The sequence below is a fragment of the Castor canadensis genome, chromosome 11 (genome assembly GCF_047511655.1).
Source record: "Castor canadensis chromosome 11, mCasCan1.hap1v2, whole genome shotgun sequence".
Taxonomy (NCBI): Eukaryota; Metazoa; Chordata; class Mammalia; order Rodentia; family Castoridae; genus Castor; species Castor canadensis.
The window spans coordinates 78,696,779-78,715,892 of NC_133396.1; the positions used below are offsets into that span (position 1 = coordinate 78,696,779).

The window sequence follows — 19,114 nt, forward strand, 5'->3', positions numbered from 1 at the left end:
CTTTTGACAGTTTTCTTCAATAGTGTACTACAGGATTTTCAGTTTTCTAACAGCAGACTTTCTCTTGTTTTGTACTACTTAACAGAATAATAATTTCAATAAGCACATCTTTATGTAATGCTATATATCTTGTTTCACATACATAAATCTTTGAGGTATGACAGCCAAAAGCCTTTATGGCTATAGATGTAATAGTTTGTTCCATACACGTGGATTCTTTTCTTGATCTTTTTTTTTTTTTCTCGCTGTATAGCAGGTTTGAACTCAGGGCCTCCTGTTTGCTAGGCAGGTGTACTACCACTTAAGCCACTCCCCAAGCCCTCTTTTCTTAATTATTGCTGTCTGATCTAGCAATTAAAAAGTATTTTATCAAACAGGAGGCCCTGAGTTCAAACTTGCTACGGCAGGTTTGGTACTTTGAGGGTCTCTCAAGCCCTGGCTTTGGACCATGATCTTACTGATCTTTACCTCCTGAGTACCGGCATGAGCCACTGGCACCTGGCCGCTTTTGCTTATTTTTAGTAAGGTGGAAAATCACCTTTTAATAAATTTGAGCAGGAATGTCTGATAGTATTGAGTTAGATTCTAAAATTTTTTATTTAAAAAGTCTAGTGGGTTCTTCTAATTAATATACCTTAGTGTGCCTGCTATGAACAAGTTCCTGTACTAGGCACTTAGCCACCAGAAAAGTAATTAAGGCATAGCCCCTGCCTGCTTAATGCTTAATTATGAAGAAGACAAAAAGGTCAGAAGTTATAAAATGAAGGAACATATGAGCTCAGTGAAACTGAGGGAGGGAAGGTGGCACTGTCAAGAATTAAAAAAGTCTTGAGGCTTTAAATTATTTAGCATAACGAATACTAGAGAGTCCTGAGGTTTATTCTGTTATCTCCTATATCCTTAGGGATCTTTGCCTATCAGCTAGCATCTTCTGGTCTTATATATTCAGGATCCCACTTTGTAAATGTTCCTTTCCTTTGGGATGCACATGTATTTAGGTTTCTCTGTCCTTAAAAAAAAAAGCAAATTACAGTATCATCCATCTCCTTTTTTTCCTTTTAACTACCAAAGTTCTTCAAAAAATGAATACCTTGATTTTTCTATATTTCCTTTCCTCTTCCAATTTTATTTCTTTTCCCAAATACTTCGCTGCACCTGCTTTTTTAAAGGTCACCAAGACTTGGTAAATCCAGTGTACACTTGATATTTACAACTGTTTGTAAAAATTAGCATTTCTCTTTTATAGACTCGTCTCCTTTGAGTTCTTTGTTAATCTTGATTCTTCTTACCATTTACTCTTTCTGTATCTACCTTCCTGATTTTTTACTCAACTTCTAAGTACCTCTATCCCTTCATGCCTCACATCTAGATTATATCCATTTATATTAATCAGTAGTGGGTTTAATAGCTTTGGGGAATGCATCCCCCCACACCTAATTAAGAATATCTTAAAACTTTCATATATTAAAACTTGTTCAAATATTTAAAAATTTTACAAATACTGATTTGAAGAGTATGTAATATTTAAGAAACCTAAAAATGCATAACTGGAGCAAAAATGTAATGATTCAGAAGTATGCATCAGAACAAAAATATTAGTAAGATTTTTTTTTGTTTGTTTGGTTTTTGTTTTTTGTTTCTTTTTTGGCAGTACTTGGGTTTAGAACGCAGGGCCTCATGCTTGCCAGGCATACACTCTACCACTTGAGCCACTCTGCCAGCCATATAAGATTTAAAAGTTAATTTTAGGTGAAATCAGTCATAACAGAGTAAGATGGGTCTTGGCTTTTTCCTTGTTGTTTTCATGACATTTTTTCCTTAAACTTTTTTTTTGGGGAGGGGACAGTATGGGTGATTGAACTTAGCAAGCACTCCTTAGGCTTTCTTGTTCCCATAGTTTTACCTAATATTTTTTGACTTGTATCTCCAAAGTCCCTCTTGAGCCCCAGAAAAAACATTTTCAACTGTGTACTGGACATTACCTCTATCTTTAATACACTATGTCAAAAACTTCCTTTTCAGTTTTCCTTTGTGCCAGAAGGGTTTCCTTATCTTTCTCAACTATGTAAACTCAGACTCTGACAATAATTTTTTATTATACCCTACACCTTGACTCCTCAAGTCTAAGTTGTTTTTTTTTTCTTTTTAATTCTATTCTCCTATACCTTTCCATTACTCACTTTCTCACCTCTATTATTGATCCTTTGTATGCTACCAGAGCTACTCTCCTGAAGCATAGTCAAATCAAAAACCTGCTGAGCGCTAGTGGCTCACACCTATAATCCTAGCTACTCAGCAGGCAGAGATCTGGAGGTTCAAAGCCAGTCCCAGGCAAATAGTTGGCAAGACCCAAGACAAAAAAGGCTGACATAGTCACTCAAATTGTAGAGTGCCTGCCTAGCATGAGGCCCTGAGTTCAAACCCTAGTACTGCCAAAAAAAGAAAAGCATAAACACCTGAAATGACATCATTATCTGAAGAATTATGTCCAAACTAACTTACATAGAATTTATGCTTCCTATGATCTATATAACCATTCTGCATGTTTTCCTACCTTCTCCATCCCCCCCAAATATACTACATTCTAGCCAAGGGTGGGGTAGGAGTGGCTGTATGTTTTATACTAAGTGCTTTTATTCATGAGGTTACTTCAATTTATAAGTCTAGTCACTAGTTCTCTACTTAGTGAAATTCTGCTCATAACCTTAAGTATCAAATACTGCTTATTAAGTCACTTGTTAGTCAGTCCTCTCCATCATACACCTGTATCATATTACCTTTAACTTTAGTATTGGTTTCATTCTACCTTGTATTGCAGTTAGACATTCACACACTAATCTCTTCTGCATGCTTGAAAGTTCTTTGAAGACAGTTTGTATATTTCTTCATTGTTTTGAATAGTATCAAAATGGGTTTTTTTGTAGATTGATTGACTGAATAAAATTTTAAAGCTATGAGTTTATACAATGGAGTTTTTTCCTCCAACTCTTTTGCATTCTGAAGCACACTTGGCATTTTATGTAGTGAACTATAGCAATATTCACTATTTAAGTACTAGGATTCTTTACTACAGGAAGTAAAAGTGTAAACTTGTATTTGATATGATCAAATAAAAATGGAACTAAAAAAATTATTTAAACATAATTTTCTAACTCTTAAATTTACCTTTCAGAGAGACACATCTCAATTCAAAGGCAGCTTGCTGACCTAGAGAAGTTAGCTTTCATACCTGAAGGAGATTTTGAGTCTACCAGTTCATTGAACTCAGATAATCTTGACGCAGGTATTTCCATGTTTGGATTTTTCCCCCCTATTAATCTCTAATAGGTTGTCATCTCTCAGCTCATGAAAACAGTTTGCTAAGAATAGAATTGTTTATTCCTATCAAAAAAGACCACTAGTAAAAAAAAATTATTCAGGAAATTAATAGTCTTTTATCTGCAAAGGTTCTGTAGAATAAGTTATTTTATAACATTTCAGGGAAATTACAATCTCATGGATATTTAGAGGCCGTGTGTTCTATAATGTAAAAATTATATTGGCTACAAGCTACAGAGATCCTCCAAACAGTGTTTTAAATAATACAGGAGTTAAAATTCTATGATGTCAAAGAAGTCTCAAGACAGGCCATTTAGGGTTATTGGTACAAGAGGTCTGTAATGTTGTCCAGGCTCCATGCTCCTTCCACTCTATGCTCTGCTGTCCTTAGTGCTTGGTTTTCATCAAAATTTCATGGGTTTTTTCTTACAGCAGACAGTGTGTATAAAAAAAAATTGTACCTATTCTTATATGGTGCTTTCTGTGAAAGATATTTGTTGGGCTAAAAATGATTGCAAATTACTAATTATTTTGTATCTCTCATTGCTTTAAGTCTGAATTTGAGATTTATTTTATTTTATTTTTGGTGGCACTGGGGCTTGAAATAAGGGCCTCAGTGCTTTCTAGGCAGGCGCTCTACCACTTGAGCCACTCTGCCAACCTGATTTTGAGATTTTAACATACACTGTCAAAGTTTTGAGATACATTTCCAATTAAGACTTCTATTTTTGTGATCCACAATCATTTCAGGAATATGTCATAATGAAAAAGAAAAAAACTTATAAGTTAAGTAATATAGTGAAATCCAGGATGCATTGGTTGTCACCATGCACCTGGTCTCAGAATAGCAATTATATTGGATCTTATCTATTCATTACACTTCCATCTTCTGTATTTCTAACCCTATATGTCTTTGTTGCTCTCAGAATAGTAGAGAAATACCATAAGGGACACTTTCACATTTTTGCCAATTCTTGCCTCTTGGGGAATGTGATAAGTGATGTCCTTGCCTACTCTCCTCTCCCCACCGAAAGTACTGAATGATAGTCTTGGTTTGAAGAGAGTATACAGTTTATCAGTTCATCAACTTCTCTGTTCCTGGTGGCAACAAAGGCATCAGTTGATCACAGGAGAGTTTAAGAATTTAAAAAATCACTAATCATGTGCTATGACTATTATGAGCTCCATCCTGGAGTAAGAAAGATTTTATTTAAGAAGTAGGAAGGGAGCATGGAGAAGTCTCCTGTTACCTCTTTTGTTCCTGAATCTAGGTATTAATAGCTATATTCTGTGCTTTGGTTTTTTTTTTTTTTTCTTTTTAAGGAAATAAACAGGCTTGTCCATTGTGCCCTGTGGAGAAATTCAGAGCTTGTAATAGTCATAAGCTTCGTCGTCACCTTCAAAATTTACACTGGAAAGTCTCAGTTGAATTTGAAGGTTAGTATTTGAAGGGTAATATTTTTGTGCTAAAGAGTGATATACATGAAATTCAGCATTTATTGTTAGTTTGGGAGACTTAGTGTGAACATTATCAAACATTTTCATTTTAAATTTATGAAGGATTTAGTGCCTCTACTTTTAATGTATTTAATAAAAGTAGTAGCCCCATCAGCAATCCATGGCAGAAGTTTAGTGTAGCAAACATTTATTAGGCATCTATCTGTTCTGAACTGGGTACTCTATATTCTGGTCCAAGAAATCCATGTTTACTGAACAATGTTTTAAGCTAACACTTTTCCTTTTGTAGTACAACTACTATTTTAAATACTTTTGAAGACAAAATAAAATGCAGTAAAACAAGAAAATAAGATGGTAAATATTTGACATATTTGATACATTGTAAGGTCCTTTGTAAATGCAGCAATGTACCCCTACACATCACAATAATAATTTTTAAAAAAAGAAAAGAGAAAAATGTATAAATATTGGAAAAAAAGTGATAATCTATTATTTTGCTGATAGCATAAAAAAGCTAGAAGAATTAAGAGTATTCAGAATGATGGTGAAATATAAGATAAATACCAAAAATCATAGCTTTTCTCTACTGACAGAAATTAGAAAAGTACACCAATTATAATAATGGCAAAAATGTAGTTTGAGGGGAATAAATTTAATGAGAGGAATTATAATGAAAAGAATAAAGTTAAAGGACAAAAAAACCCAAGCTTTTATTAAGTTAAAACTTCCCAGATTCTAAGATAGTGAACTAAGCAAAGTATGATAGCATTTTAGGAAAAATGTCTAGTAATGGTTCTTAAATTTTAAAATTCACATATCAGCCTACCAGGCAATTTCTCTCCTAAGTGCCACAGAAGTAAAAGAATCAATAGGCAAGGATAGATGTACAAGAATATTCATTCTACCATGTACTTCATAACAAAAACTTTGAATTACAAAGGCTAGTTGACTAAATTAGGGCATATATCATGAACTATAATGCCATCAATGAAAAGAGTATATTCTGTATATACCAGCTAAATTGGAAGTATTTCTACAATAAACTACTAATGAAAACAGCAATGTATAGGAAAGGTTTTACAGTATTCCATTTGGATGAAACATGTTTATATCTATATATATATTTGTGTGTATATATATTTACACTTGTATATGATTATGTCAGCACAGAAATTGTTAAATAAAGTTGTCTGGCATTTCAACCAAACTGGATGAAATGGCTAGTATGAGATACCCAGAAAAGAAGCTAGAAGTATGCCAGAATGACTTTTTTTTTTTTTTTCCAGTACCAGGGCTTGAACTCAGGGCCTACATCTTGAGTCAGTCCACCAGCCCTTTTTGTGTTAGGTATTTTTGAGATAGGGGCTTAAGAACTATTTGCCCAGGTTGGCTTCAAACCACTGTCCTCCTGACCTCTGCCTCCTTTGTAGCTAGGATTACAGGCATGAGCCACCAGTGCCCAGCAAGAAAGATTTTCTTAGTAGTCCTGGTATAAAAGTTTACAAGTAGTTATTTAGGGAAAAGGAAATTAGAGATTAATTCAGGCCAGGTGTGATGACATATACAGGTAATCCCAGCTACTTGGGAGGTGGAAGCAGGAGGATCATGAGTTCAGGGACAGAAGAGGTCAAAGTTAAGAGTCCCTAATCCAGAAATAAAAAAGGTGGGGGTATAATTCAAGTAGAAGTAACATATTTGCCTAGCATGTTCAAGACCCTGGGTTCAATCCCCAGTATTGCAAGAAAAAAAAAAAATAAAAAGAATATATAGTAAACCATGTTGGCTTCTTAGCATAAGAAAGTTGTTATTTTAATTTACAAGGTTTCCTTCACATTCTTCATTTAGGCCATTATTTAACTTTAAGGTTTGGTCTCTCTCCAAGTTATTTTCTTCTCAAATGACCTGTGATTTTCTCATGTACATTGGGCTGTAGGGTTTTTTCACATGATAGTGATTTGGTAGATGGTGAAGATATGATAGTTTTTGCCTTAATAAGCAGGCTTCAAAGTAGTTGGCAAATATGTTGAGGGCAAAAGCAACAAGATATACTGAGGAATGAGAGCTGTGAAAGAATGAGAGCCAAGAATGTTTGGGTTTGGGACTTGAGCAAGTAGAAAAATGGAGCTGTCCTTTACTGAGCTGGAGGCAATTGCATTAGGATCATATGTGGGGAAGAAGGCCAGGACCTCAGATATAGGCATCAAAGGTTGAGATGCATCAAAGTTAAGGTATCAAGTGTCCAAGAGGCTATACAAATGTGGAATTTCAGGGAGGGAGTGGTTGGGACTAGAGACATGCATTTGGGAGCTGTCAGAATAAGATGGCATTTAAAGCCACAAGACTTAATGAGATAACTGTAAGTGTGCCTAGTAATGGAAAAAAAACAAGCCCTGAGTTCTAGGAGACTTTAGCATATACAAGTAAGAAATGATTTGATGTAAAGCATAAGAAGAAAAGAGAAATGACTTAACGGCTTTGGGTTAGAAGAGACTGTAAGTCATTATCATCAGTGAATTCAAGTATGAAATACTTGATATATTGTAAGAACTTTTGTAAATGCCACAGTGTACCCCAGCACAATATAAAGGAAAAAAAAAAAACCACTCCAGATAACTAAAGAGACCTGATTCAAGAAGAAGCAATAGAGGCCAGGGATGTAACTCAGTGATAGAGTACTTGCCTAGTGTATACAAGGCTCTGGGCACAGCACCTAAGTTTTGAGATGCTGACCAGATAATCAGCCATAGGTCTTTAACAGGCAATTGTATATAGGGTTCTGGCTCTCAGGAATGAGTTAGTAACTACAGCTATAATTTGGGATTCCTTCCCATAGGAGAGAGAGTAGAAATCATGAAAGGACTTAGTTATCAAAGGAAAAAAGTCATATTATAGATGGGGTGATACATTTCATCTATATAATGAAAAATATAGATTGAGACAAAGAAGGTGAAGCTTAAGTTGGCAGAGAGTAGATGATAAAACTGAATGCCAGAGAAGCTAAACAACTAATCTTAACAACTAAGATAAAAGCAGTTATGACAGAATCAGAATTTGAATATGGATCTTCTGTATTTGTATCTATCCATTCATCCATTTAGCTCATGAATAAACTAAAGCAGTCTCATTTAAGTAATTATGATGTCACAAATACAAGGATAATCCCAATTGTTCTGACATAAAATTTGCTTGTAATGTTTAATGCTAGCCAAATATTTAATGAACACTAATAAAACAGCCATTCTTCATTCTAGGTTACAGGATGTGCATTTGTCACTTACCTTGTCGACCAGTAAAACCAAATGTTATTGGAGAACAGGTAATTGGATACTAGATTTTTTTATTTTTTAATTTAGTCTTTTTAAGGAAGTGCAATTTTTTTTACTTGCTTTAAAAGTATACTTGATCTTATCTAAAAAGCCAAGAAGCTTTTTTTTTTTTTTTTTTTTGTGGTATTGAGGCTTGAACTCAAGGCCTTCACCTTGAGCCACTCCACCAGCTGTTTTTTGTGAAGGGTTTTTTTCAAGATAGGATCTCATGGAACTGTTTGTCCGGGCTGACTTTGAACCATGATCCTCTTGGTTGCTGCCTCCTGAATAGCTAGGATTACAGGTGTGAGCCACCGGTGCCTGGTAAGAAGCTAGTCTTGATTTAAAATTAAAACATGCATGTTCAGCAGTGAGGTTTATTTTAAAATTCTTATCTGAGTACTTTCAGATGATCACAATAGGAAAAATATGAAATTTTGGAAAAAAAGATTATTATATTGAACTTCTCATTTTAGTATTTAATTTCAGTCAGATAAATTGTTCTTGTGTTTAAAATGAAAATTCACCCATTTATTAATTTTGGAATGTAGAGTTTAAGCAGAGAGTATTTTTTAAAATAAATTTGATCATGAAATAGGAGCTTCAAATTTCTGTGAGTTAATGTCTCAGTATGTTTCATTTCATATTCATTCTCCCTATGTTCTTCCTTTTAGGCTTAATTTAAAAGACTCCAGAAACTGAAATATTAGTAACTTTAAAAATGCGTGTGTTTATTTTTAAGATAGATTTGACCCATGGAGAATAGAAATTATAAAAATTTTAGTGGCATTATCCTGAATGCATTTTATCCTGTTGGTCATCGTTTTTCATTTTTCTTTTGAATCACTAAAAATAGTAAAATGCTAGGATAATAGTGTTCCTTGGGCTGCAGATGTAGTACTAGAGTACTTGCGTAGCATGCATGAGCACCACAAAATCAAAACAAAACCCATCAGGATATCTTTAAATAAGATTATCCATTACTATAAGAAACTAAATGTAAAGGTCGGGCATGGTGGCATTGCATGTAATCCCAGCACTAGGAAGGCTGAGGCAGGAGAATGGTCAGTTCCAGATCAGAGTGGATTGATATATAGATATAGATATGAGAATAATAATAGATATAATAAGAAAAAGCAAATGTAGTGGCTATTCAGAAGTCACCATCCCTAATTATTATACCACATTTTACTGTTATCTGTGCCCTTACAGTTGTCTACATCTGTTTATATCTGCATGGTGTCAGTGCTGTCTAAAGATACAGTGATATATATCTCTTTCCAAACTCACATTCAGTGATGTCACATTGGTAACTTGAAATCTGTGATAATTACAGCTTGAAATTGGCCTTGGTAGAGTATACCACAGAAATCTGCAAGTACTGCAAGTCAAAGCTTTATTTTCTTTGAGAGCCAGTTAAACATTCACCAGAATTCCACTGTTAACATTGGACCTTTTTTAAGTACAGCTTATAGAAAATACACTACAGTGGTTTACTGAATACAATGTATGGGACAAAAAACTAGAAATTTTTAATTTATGGCCTATTACAAAGTCAGATTAAAAAGCACATGTAAAGTGCAGGTAATGAAGTTATTCTTTCAGATTCACATGACATGATGAACATCTTCTGTACTGTTAAACCCAACATGTATTTGCAACTTCAAACCTGTATTTCATTGTCTTAGTAACCTATGAAAATTAAATACTCTATTTGATAGGTATCCAGTAAAATGGGTGCCCATTATCATTGTATCATTTGCTTGGCAACAATCTCCAGAAGGACTGATATGCTAGGACATATTAGGCGCCATGTGAATAAAGGAGAGACTAAATCCAGATATATTGCTGGTAAGTTGAACAATCTCATTAACATAGCAGTAAAAAGATCTTAAATAATGGCCAACTGATTATTTTCAGACATTAGGCAGATAAAATATATATTGTTTTATCTAAGTAACTTACTTGCCTACTAATCTGTTACTTCACATTTTTTTTTCCTTTGAGGTTTCCAGTAACTTTCAGTTGTTCTTTTTTTTTTGTTGTTTAATTTTTAAAATTTTTATTATTGTTCTACTGGGGGTACATTGTGACATTTACAAAAGGACTTCCAATATATCTTAGTTAAATTCATCCCCTCGATAATTCTCCAGCTGTTTTCAACAGATGTTAATAAATGGTATAAAAAATGCAAGTGGCCACTCAAGAAAATATAGGTGTCTTAATGAAAGATTATAAAATTATATTCCTACTGACAGCTTTTATGTCAATAGCTGTGTTGTACTTGTTGTTGGAAAATACTGGAGAAAGGATGCAGAGTGAAATAAAGGTCTTTATACTGAGTGATACCAAGTCTGAAGAATTAAATAGGCCCTAAAGTGTCACTTAATTGGTCTAAAGCATTCTTTTTGTCACCAAACTTTATTTGCCAAGGTTGGTGTGAGATATGTGACATGCTTCTTTAGTGAGTGTAGGGGAATATATAACAACAGTAGGAAAAGTTATTCTCAGCATCATAGAAAGAGAAATATGGCTACCTCATTAACATTCTGATTATAATTTTATTTAAAAACCACACACAAAGAATTGTAATTATTTTTCACATATATTACATATGTCTTATTTCTTGAACATTTAAAACATGTACATATTTAAACATCAGTATTTCATTTGAGTTTATGGCTGAAGTATTCTAATGTAGAATCATTTTTTTCATTAATGCCACTTGAAGGCAGTTTATGATTTAAAATTATAATCATGAGATATTATTTTAAAGGTTTGTATGTTCAAGAAGTACAGTGATTCTCGTTCAGCTACTCTTAACTAGTAGAATGTAACCATACAGAGACACTCATTTTCTAATGATTACACCACAATAAAATATACTTAGCAACCAACCTTTACAAACACAGTTTGCAGCAGTTGATGAATCATAAAGGTATTTTAGGACCTGTGCTACCTTAGAATGATTGTTCTTAGCACATCCATACGATGTACCGATGTGCTAGGCAGTCAAGATTCAAGTGAAATGAACTTTCTTGCATTCACCACATACCTGGTGCAATGCTTTTCTAGAAACAGTGATGAATAATTCTGGGTTTTTTTTGTTTTGGTTTGGTTTTTATATAATAGTTATTTTTCAAAATGTATATTATTTTAGATGTTTAGAATTATTTTGTATTTCCCTGAATCTTTTTTTTTCCATTTTTAGCTTCTACCATGAAACCATCTAATGAAATTTTGAAGGAGACAGACACAGATGTACAAGTTTGTCCTAACTATTCTGTACCTCAGAAAACGGACTCCTATTTTAATCCCAAAATGAAACTAAATCGGTAAGATGGGTTGAAAATAGAGCTATGGGATGTTTCAATTATGAAAATGTATCTTCTTTTAAGCTTGATCAAATGTATTAAAATTTAAAACTAGACACAAAATGAAAATCACGTATTGTGATACTTTCTCAAAGTGATTGTTTCTTTTTCCTACCAAACCAGTTTCTTTGTCAGAGAGTAAAATAAACCTAACTTTATATAATGGAACCTGAACAACCTTGTGCTTTTGTGGGCACATTTTATTAATAAATAAATGCTCATTAAATAGAAATCAGTTAGATTTACAGTTAATTTCACAAATTTTTAGGTCTTATACTATTAAATTGGGAGCATGTTATTAGATCTCTTTTCAAAAGTCTACATTGATGAAGCAACAATATCCTTTCTTTTTCTTCTAGGCAGCTAATATTCTGTACATTGGCCGCTTTGGCTGAGGAACGAAAACCTTTGGAGTGCCTGGATGCTTTTGGAGCCACTGGTAAGTAAAGAAGCTTTTTTGGAATCCCATTTCATTTATCAGATTGGTACAGCATCTTAAAAGTTTATATGGATTTCATATCTACCAAAATGTTTTAATGTTAAAAATAATTGCTGGGTGCCAGTGGCTTATGCTTATAATCCTAGCTACTCAGGAGGCAGAGATCAGAAAGACTTCAGTTCAAAGCCAGCCCCACCAAATAGTTTGCGAGACCCTATCCAGAAAAAACCCAAAACCCATCACAAAAAAGGGCTGGTGGAGCAGCTCAAGGTGTAGGTCCTGAGTTCAAACCTCAGTCTGAAAAAAAAAAATTAAGGATCTAAGGTAAAAATTTCTTACTGTTACAACTTTCAAATACATACAAAAGAAACTAGCATAATAAATGAATCCCTGTATTTCCATCACTCCAAAAGTAACCAATCCATGCCCAGCCCTGTTTTATCAATACTTTCACACTCATACTTCATATCTTAGTCCCTCTGTTCCCATTAATTTGAAACAAGTTATGGATGTATCTTATATAAATATTTAAGTTGGATGTTAAGAGATAAGGACTTTTTTTTTTTTTTTCAATTATACTGGGGTTTGAACTCAGGGCATTGTACTTGTGAGGCAGGTACTCTACCGCTTGTGGCTACACCTCCAGCCTGATGAGGACTTTTTAAAAAATAAAACTACAATATCATTATCATACCTAAACAATTAAGAATAATTTGTTAATATCACCAGTTGTTTAGGTCATCTCACAGTGTTTTTAAAAATTCAAATCAGAATCCAGAATATGTATTTTAATTGTCTCATGTGTAAATGTTTTTTCCACAAATTTGCTAATCATACTTGCACAGGGACCATGGCTAATCTCTATCATTTCAATTTTAGTATATGTGCTACCAAAGCAAGCCTAAATTTCCTCTGAGTCTGTGGTGTGAGTGTACGTGTGTTTGTTGACATAATAGATCTTTTGACCTGTAGTTTCTGAACGTCTGGATTTTTGAAGGTATTGTCATGGCTTATGTAACATATTCTTTTAGCACCTCTATTTTTTTAAATTGGTATTTTGATCAGATTCAGTTAGGAATCATTTTTTATTTCAAGAATACTTGTTTAGTATTTTAGTATTTCAAGAATACTTGTTTAGTATTTTGATCAGATTCAGTTAGGAATCATTTTTTATTTCAAGAATACTTGTTTAGTATAATCTGGAAGCAGCTAATAACTTTTTTGAGTTGTGGTGTTCACTGCCTGGCCTTCAATTTTAAAGTTGAGAACATAAAGACTTACAAATAGAAAAAAAAATGATAGAAACAGTAGAAAATCTCTAAAAAGGTTCCTGTACCCAGTCTAAGTCTTTCTACATAAGGATTACCCTCTGGGGAAGCTTGTACTAAAGGCTGAAAGCATTTGTAAGCTGTTGTAAACTCCTGTCCTCAGGAAAAAGCAGTGATTAAAAGTTAAGTGATTAAAGTTAAGTTAACTCCCATCTTTCTATGGTTTTGTGACCATAGGACATTGTGCTCAGTTTTCTCATCTATAAAAGTATGGGGACACTAGTATCCATACAGTAGTAAAGATTTAAGTAAATCAATAAAGTTAAAGTCATCACAGCAGTACATGGTAAGTAGCAAGTGCTACAAAAATATTAGATGTTATCTTATTACTACTGCTACTCCCATTATCATCATTAGTGATCTATCAGTATAAATATGGTAAAAGTGATGAGGTGATGCATCTAAGCTGATCATATTCTCTGAGCCACTTGGATGTAAAATTTGACTAATTTTCTATTTCTCCTTTTCCCTCCACTGACCCCAGATCTGTTTTAATTTTTCTTTTGTATTGTTAAGTCTCACTCTTTTCTATTCTGTATCTACTGATTAACAATTGGGTGACATTGATTGAACTCTTACTTCTAGTCATTTCTCTTGCTTCTAATTTATCTTGCAGGCTACTGCCAAACTGCCATTTCTCTTAGGTGGTACTGTGATATTGCTCAGTCAAAAATGTCATGCATCATTACTGCCTAGAGTTCAAACTGCTAATAGCAATTTAATATGTCCATAATCTAATCCCAGCCTACTTTTTCAAATTTATTTTCCAGTGTTTTCCCCTCATGTACCCTTTATCTTTACTTTTTTTTTTTTTAATCTGAAATCATTAAAGCTAGTCTCTAAGGAAGTTGTCTTCAGTCTTTCTTTTAACTGTTGTACGTGGCAATCACCACCTACACAGAAAACATTCTAGACTGACATTACTAAAAACACCCGAGCTGGGTGGTTGAGTGCTTACTTAGCCCTGAGTTCAAATCCTAGTACCAAAGAAAGAAAAGGGGGGCTGGTGGACTGGCTCAAGTGGTAGAGCACTTCCTAGTAAGTATGAGGCCCTGAGTTCAGACCCTAGTACTGCCAAAAAAAGAAAGAAAGAAAGAAATTCTCCAAAGAAAGAAAGGGGGAGAAGAAGGGAGGGGAAGAAAAGGAAAAAAAAAAACAGTTCTGACAAAGTATGGTCACTTTTCTTTTTAACATGCCTTTGTAAACTTATATGAGGTTTGTAGCAGTCATTTTGCATGTTTGCCATTCTTAAAATGAAGATGTTAGAACTTATGCCACCATGAGTTTGTGAAGATACGAAAAAACATACACATAAACTCCATGACATACGGTAGATAATGAATTTTTTCCATTTATGAGACATGTATGGAGAAAATGGTCAGTAATCTAATACATGGGAGGTTATCTAATCCATATTGGCTGGACTTATGTCACCATTTACAACTGACAGTGTTCTTTTTTTTGGCAGCACTGGGGTTTGAACTCAGGGCCTCACACTTAACAAGGCAGGTACTCTTACCCCTTGAGCCACTCCATCAGCCCTATTTTTTTGTGATGGGTTTTTTCAAGATAAGTTCTTGCGAACTATTTGCTCAGGCTGGCTTTGAACCTCGATCCTCCTGATGTCTGCCTCCTGAGTAGCTAGGATTATAGGCGTGAGCCACTGGCGCCTGGCTGAATGTTCTTATGTATGACCAATTCAGTAGCAGTGAGAAGATGCTTTCTTATGGAATTCTTCTTCATCATTTGCTTACATATACAGAGTTGTTCTTTGTAATTCACAATGATGTTTTTGTGTACTACTTGCAAAATTGGGTGTGGAAAAGTTATGTTTCATATTTTCATTCATGAGGTTAAACTGCAGCAAGAAGGTTTCCAGCTATCTCCTTTCAGGCACAGTATCTCTGCTCTTCTTCATGTTGTATATTGGATAACTCTTAAGATGTTATTTGAAAAAAATGCTACATTGTAAGGAAAACAAGAGAAACAAAAACAGTATTATAAGAAGTGCTTATAAAAATCTCTTGGACACATTTTTTGTGTTAACTTTTTTTAGAAACTTTGTAGTGAGAAAGTAAGAATTATTTGTAAAAAATACTAAGATTTCAAATTAAGTTATTTATGAAAGTATCTTCTTTATTATACCATTTTTACTCTTTAACTACTACAACTTAAAAACTTACTTTCTTCCCTATATCTCCTAAGGAATAATGGGATTACAGTGGGCAAAACACCTTGGAAATGCAGTCAAAGTTACAATTAACGACTTGAATGAAAATTCTGTGACATTAATTCAGAAAAACTGCTATTTAAATAAATTGAAAGTGGTGGTGGACAGTAAAGAAAAGGAGGAAGGTGATCCTCTTGGAGAAGAGGAGGAAAATCTTGGTAATATTCAGGTGACCAAAATGGATGCCAATGTACTGATGCATTTGAGATCTTTTGATTTCATGTAAGTGAAAAATTTGCTATGTCATTAGCTAAACTGATCTGGAAATTTTTCATGGGTGGGGGTTAGTTGAAAATTCAGATAATTCATTGTTTATTTTGGCCTAAAATATGCAATAAAAAAATTTTATAGCATTTCAAATAAAATAGGCACAAACTTTTCTTCTTAGCCTAATTTTTATGTTTGGTGTGTCACATATTTTATTACTAATATTTAAAACAAAATTATGTATTCAAAGTATATTTGCAGATTTGCAAAGTGCTTTCTTTTTTCGGTTTTTTTGAGACAGGGTCTTGCTATGTAGTCCAGGCTGGCCTTGAACTCCTTCAACTCACTCTGGCCCAGGTTGGCTTCGAACTCTCGATCCTCCTGCCTCCATCTCCCGTGTGCTGGGATTTAATGGCATGTGCCACCACACCTCAGCTTGGAAAAAGTACTTTTGAATCCATAGAATTTTATCATTAGAAATAAATACTGGTATAATTTTGGTTACGAATATGAATTTAAATATGTCCCTTTTCTTTTTGATTTTAGACACCTAGACCCTTTTGGAACATCAGTAAACTATCTAGACTCAGCATTCAGAAATGTAAGAAACCTTGGCATAGTGTCTGTGACGTCTACAGATATCAGCTCCTTATATGCCAAGGCACAGCACGTTGCCCGACGTCACTACGGATGTAATATTGTCCGAACTGAGTATTACAAGGAACTAGCAGCCCGAATTGTTGTAGCTGCAGTGGCAAGGTACCAGATTGCCTAGTATGTTTTAATGTATGATTAAAAGAGATAATATTGCAAATGAGTATTTATTTTATTTTTAAAAGTAAGCATGAAATAGGAAGTCTGTATCCCCTATGTGTAATCTTAGTGTGTTTTTAATCTTACTTTCTGTTAAAATTTTGTATCTGAAGTAGTTTACTCTCCAGCCTAAAATGTTACTAAGATAATTAGAAAAAGGGGCTGGCAGAGTGGCTCGATGGTAGAACACCTGCCTGACAAGCATGAGGCCCTGGTTTAAACCCCAGTGCTGCGAAAACAAATAATAAGTAAAGTAGTAAGAAGTCAAAGGTAAAAGTAAAAATTAATTTCAGATTTGTTTATTTCAATGTGTAGGAAGTAGCACTAAAAAAGGAAAAACATTGTTTTTTAGATTTAGAAACAGTTATTTGTTTTATATCCATGTCATCTTTACTTACACTAATTTAAATTAAAATTATGGCTTTTAAACTTGATTATGCAAAATGATCTTACAAGACAAGAAGCTTTCTGTTTCTCATCAGGATTTCTAAACAGTTGAAAACATGAAGAGTGTTTAAGCATCCTTCTATGACTATGAGAAGGATAATTTAATAATATAATAAAGTTGGACATTGACAGTATAGCTAACAGATGACAGAGCAGCTCTCCGCTTGCCCAAACACAAGTTCCACAGCATTTAGATGGAAATTTATGCCTCAGCTTAAATACAGATTATTAGACTTTAGAGACTTTCAGGGTTATTCCTAAGTAATTGAAAACTCTCATGCCAAGGATTAATGCACATATTTTAAATGCTTATAATGAAACATCAGCAAATTCAGAAGTGGTGTATCTAGTAGACCTTAATCTAAAAAGTCTATAATATTGATACTGAAAACGGCTTTGATTATTCATTTTTCACTGAATATTTAGCAGCTAGCATAATATCCTGCATATAGTTAGTAGTCAATAAATACATATTGGAAGAAGCTTTTAAAAGAAAAAATAGATTAAGTGGAAGAAGGGTAATAGTTGATGATAGGAAACGATGCTGAAAGCCTGTTGAGATGTTACATAAGGGAAAAACATCAAGAAACTGGAAACCCTCCACACATTCTTTATTTCCTGTATTTCAAGTTGTGTAAAAGTTACAGGAATGATCTTTTAAAAACCCTACTACTAGAAATTGAATGTTCTAAAACTTACTGTCCAGGTCAGTATTATCAATATAATTCTAAACAAAGGAAGATGATAATTAAATAATCAAAATAATTAAAAATGTTTTACAGAGCTGCAGCCCGATGCAACAAAGGCATAGAAGTGCTGTTTGCAGTGGCTCTGGAACATTTTGTGTTGGTAGTTGTGAGAGTTTTGAGGGGGCCTACTTCAGCTGATGAGACAGCCAAGAAAATTCAATACCTGATCCATTGTCAGTGGTGTGAAGAAAGAATTTTTCAGAAAGATGGTAATATGGTAGAAGGTAAATTGAAGTTCCTCTCAAATGTGTTTTATGCTTGATTTTTCTATAAACCTCTATGACCTTCATTACATCCCTCATTATACAAATTGTTGTCCTTTGATTTTAACAATCACAGTGCTACCTTTGTTATTTACTATATTGGACTTCCTTTGATCAACAGATAAAACATTCTTGTGGATTTAAAGTTACTGCTATACAGTTATGCTCCCTAGTTCTGCCCTTTATTGAAACATCTATAAATAATTTAGTTTCCACTGTCAACTAATTTTGGGAACATAAGTCAAATTATCTCTGTCTAGACTATTACAAATAATTAATTTTATAAAAAGGATTTTCATGTTTCTGGCCAAATATAAAAGCCACTAGTTACAAAATTCATTCAATAAACATTTATTGAGTCTCTACTATTTGCCAGTCTTGAGGATACAAGGAAAAGCTTTGGCTGATGCCCTCATTAAGCAGTTCCCTATGTCCTGAGACATAGAAACAATTTTGCCCAATTTTCTGTTAAGTTCTTGGTATTTTTAATAAAGAACTTTTTACATATTAAAATTTAGCCCTTGTATGAATTACAAATATTTTCTCCCATTCTGTCACGTTGGTTTGCATCTTATTTGTTTATTTATTTATTGGATGTATAGGGTTTGAACTCGGAGCCTCATACTTGCTAGACAAGCATTCTACCACTTGAACCACTCCTCTGGCCCTTTTTGCTTTGGTTAGTTTTCAGGAATCTCATGGGTTTTTGCCCAGCGGGCCTGGACCATGATACTCCTACCTCCGTCACACTACTGCACTCAGACCTGTCTTATTGTTAAGATGGGGTCTTGCTAACTTTTTGCCCTCCATGGCCTTGAACCATAATGATCCTTCCCATCTCTGCCTCCCAAGTAGCTGGTATTACAGACATGAGCTAGCACGCCCAGCTTGCATCTTTCTTTTTTTAATGCAGAAGTTTTCTGTTGTTGATGTTGTGAAGTTAATCAGACTTTTATGTATTCTGAATTTTGCCTGTAATTAAAAAGGCCTTTCCTATTCTTACATAATCCAATGTAGATTATGTTCCACTGAATAGCCCACTGGCTCTTCTCTGAGAATTCGTTCCCTGTCTTATGCTAATTTCACCTGTTCTTGAACTTGTTTCTGGATTTGTTGCAGTGGTTGGGTATCTATTTACACACATCTGTCATACTGGTTTTTTGGTTTTTTTTTTTTGTACTGG

The 19,114-nt window shown here is 34.0% G+C and overlaps 1 protein-coding gene across 3 annotated transcripts in view; it reads left to right on the top strand.

Moving 5' to 3' along the window:
* The window catches only part of Trmt1l (tRNA methyltransferase 1L), a 31,521-nt gene that overhangs the window by 2,361 nt on the left and 10,046 nt on the right, over positions 1–19,114 (top strand). For all 3 annotated transcript variants that reach the window (XM_074047256.1, XM_020177071.2, XM_020177072.2), the window contains 9 exons: positions 3,173–3,283; positions 4,642–4,755; positions 8,028–8,092; positions 9,803–9,932; positions 11,293–11,416; positions 11,815–11,894; positions 15,428–15,674; positions 16,206–16,418; positions 17,702–17,892. In XM_074047256.1, coding sequence (XP_073903357.1) covers positions 3,173–3,283; positions 4,642–4,755; positions 8,028–8,092; positions 9,803–9,932; positions 11,293–11,416; positions 11,815–11,894; positions 15,428–15,674; positions 16,206–16,418; positions 17,702–17,892 — 1,275 coding nt within the window. The remainder of the gene's footprint in view (positions 1–3,172; positions 3,284–4,641; positions 4,756–8,027; positions 8,093–9,802; positions 9,933–11,292; positions 11,417–11,814; positions 11,895–15,427; positions 15,675–16,205; positions 16,419–17,701; positions 17,893–19,114) is intronic.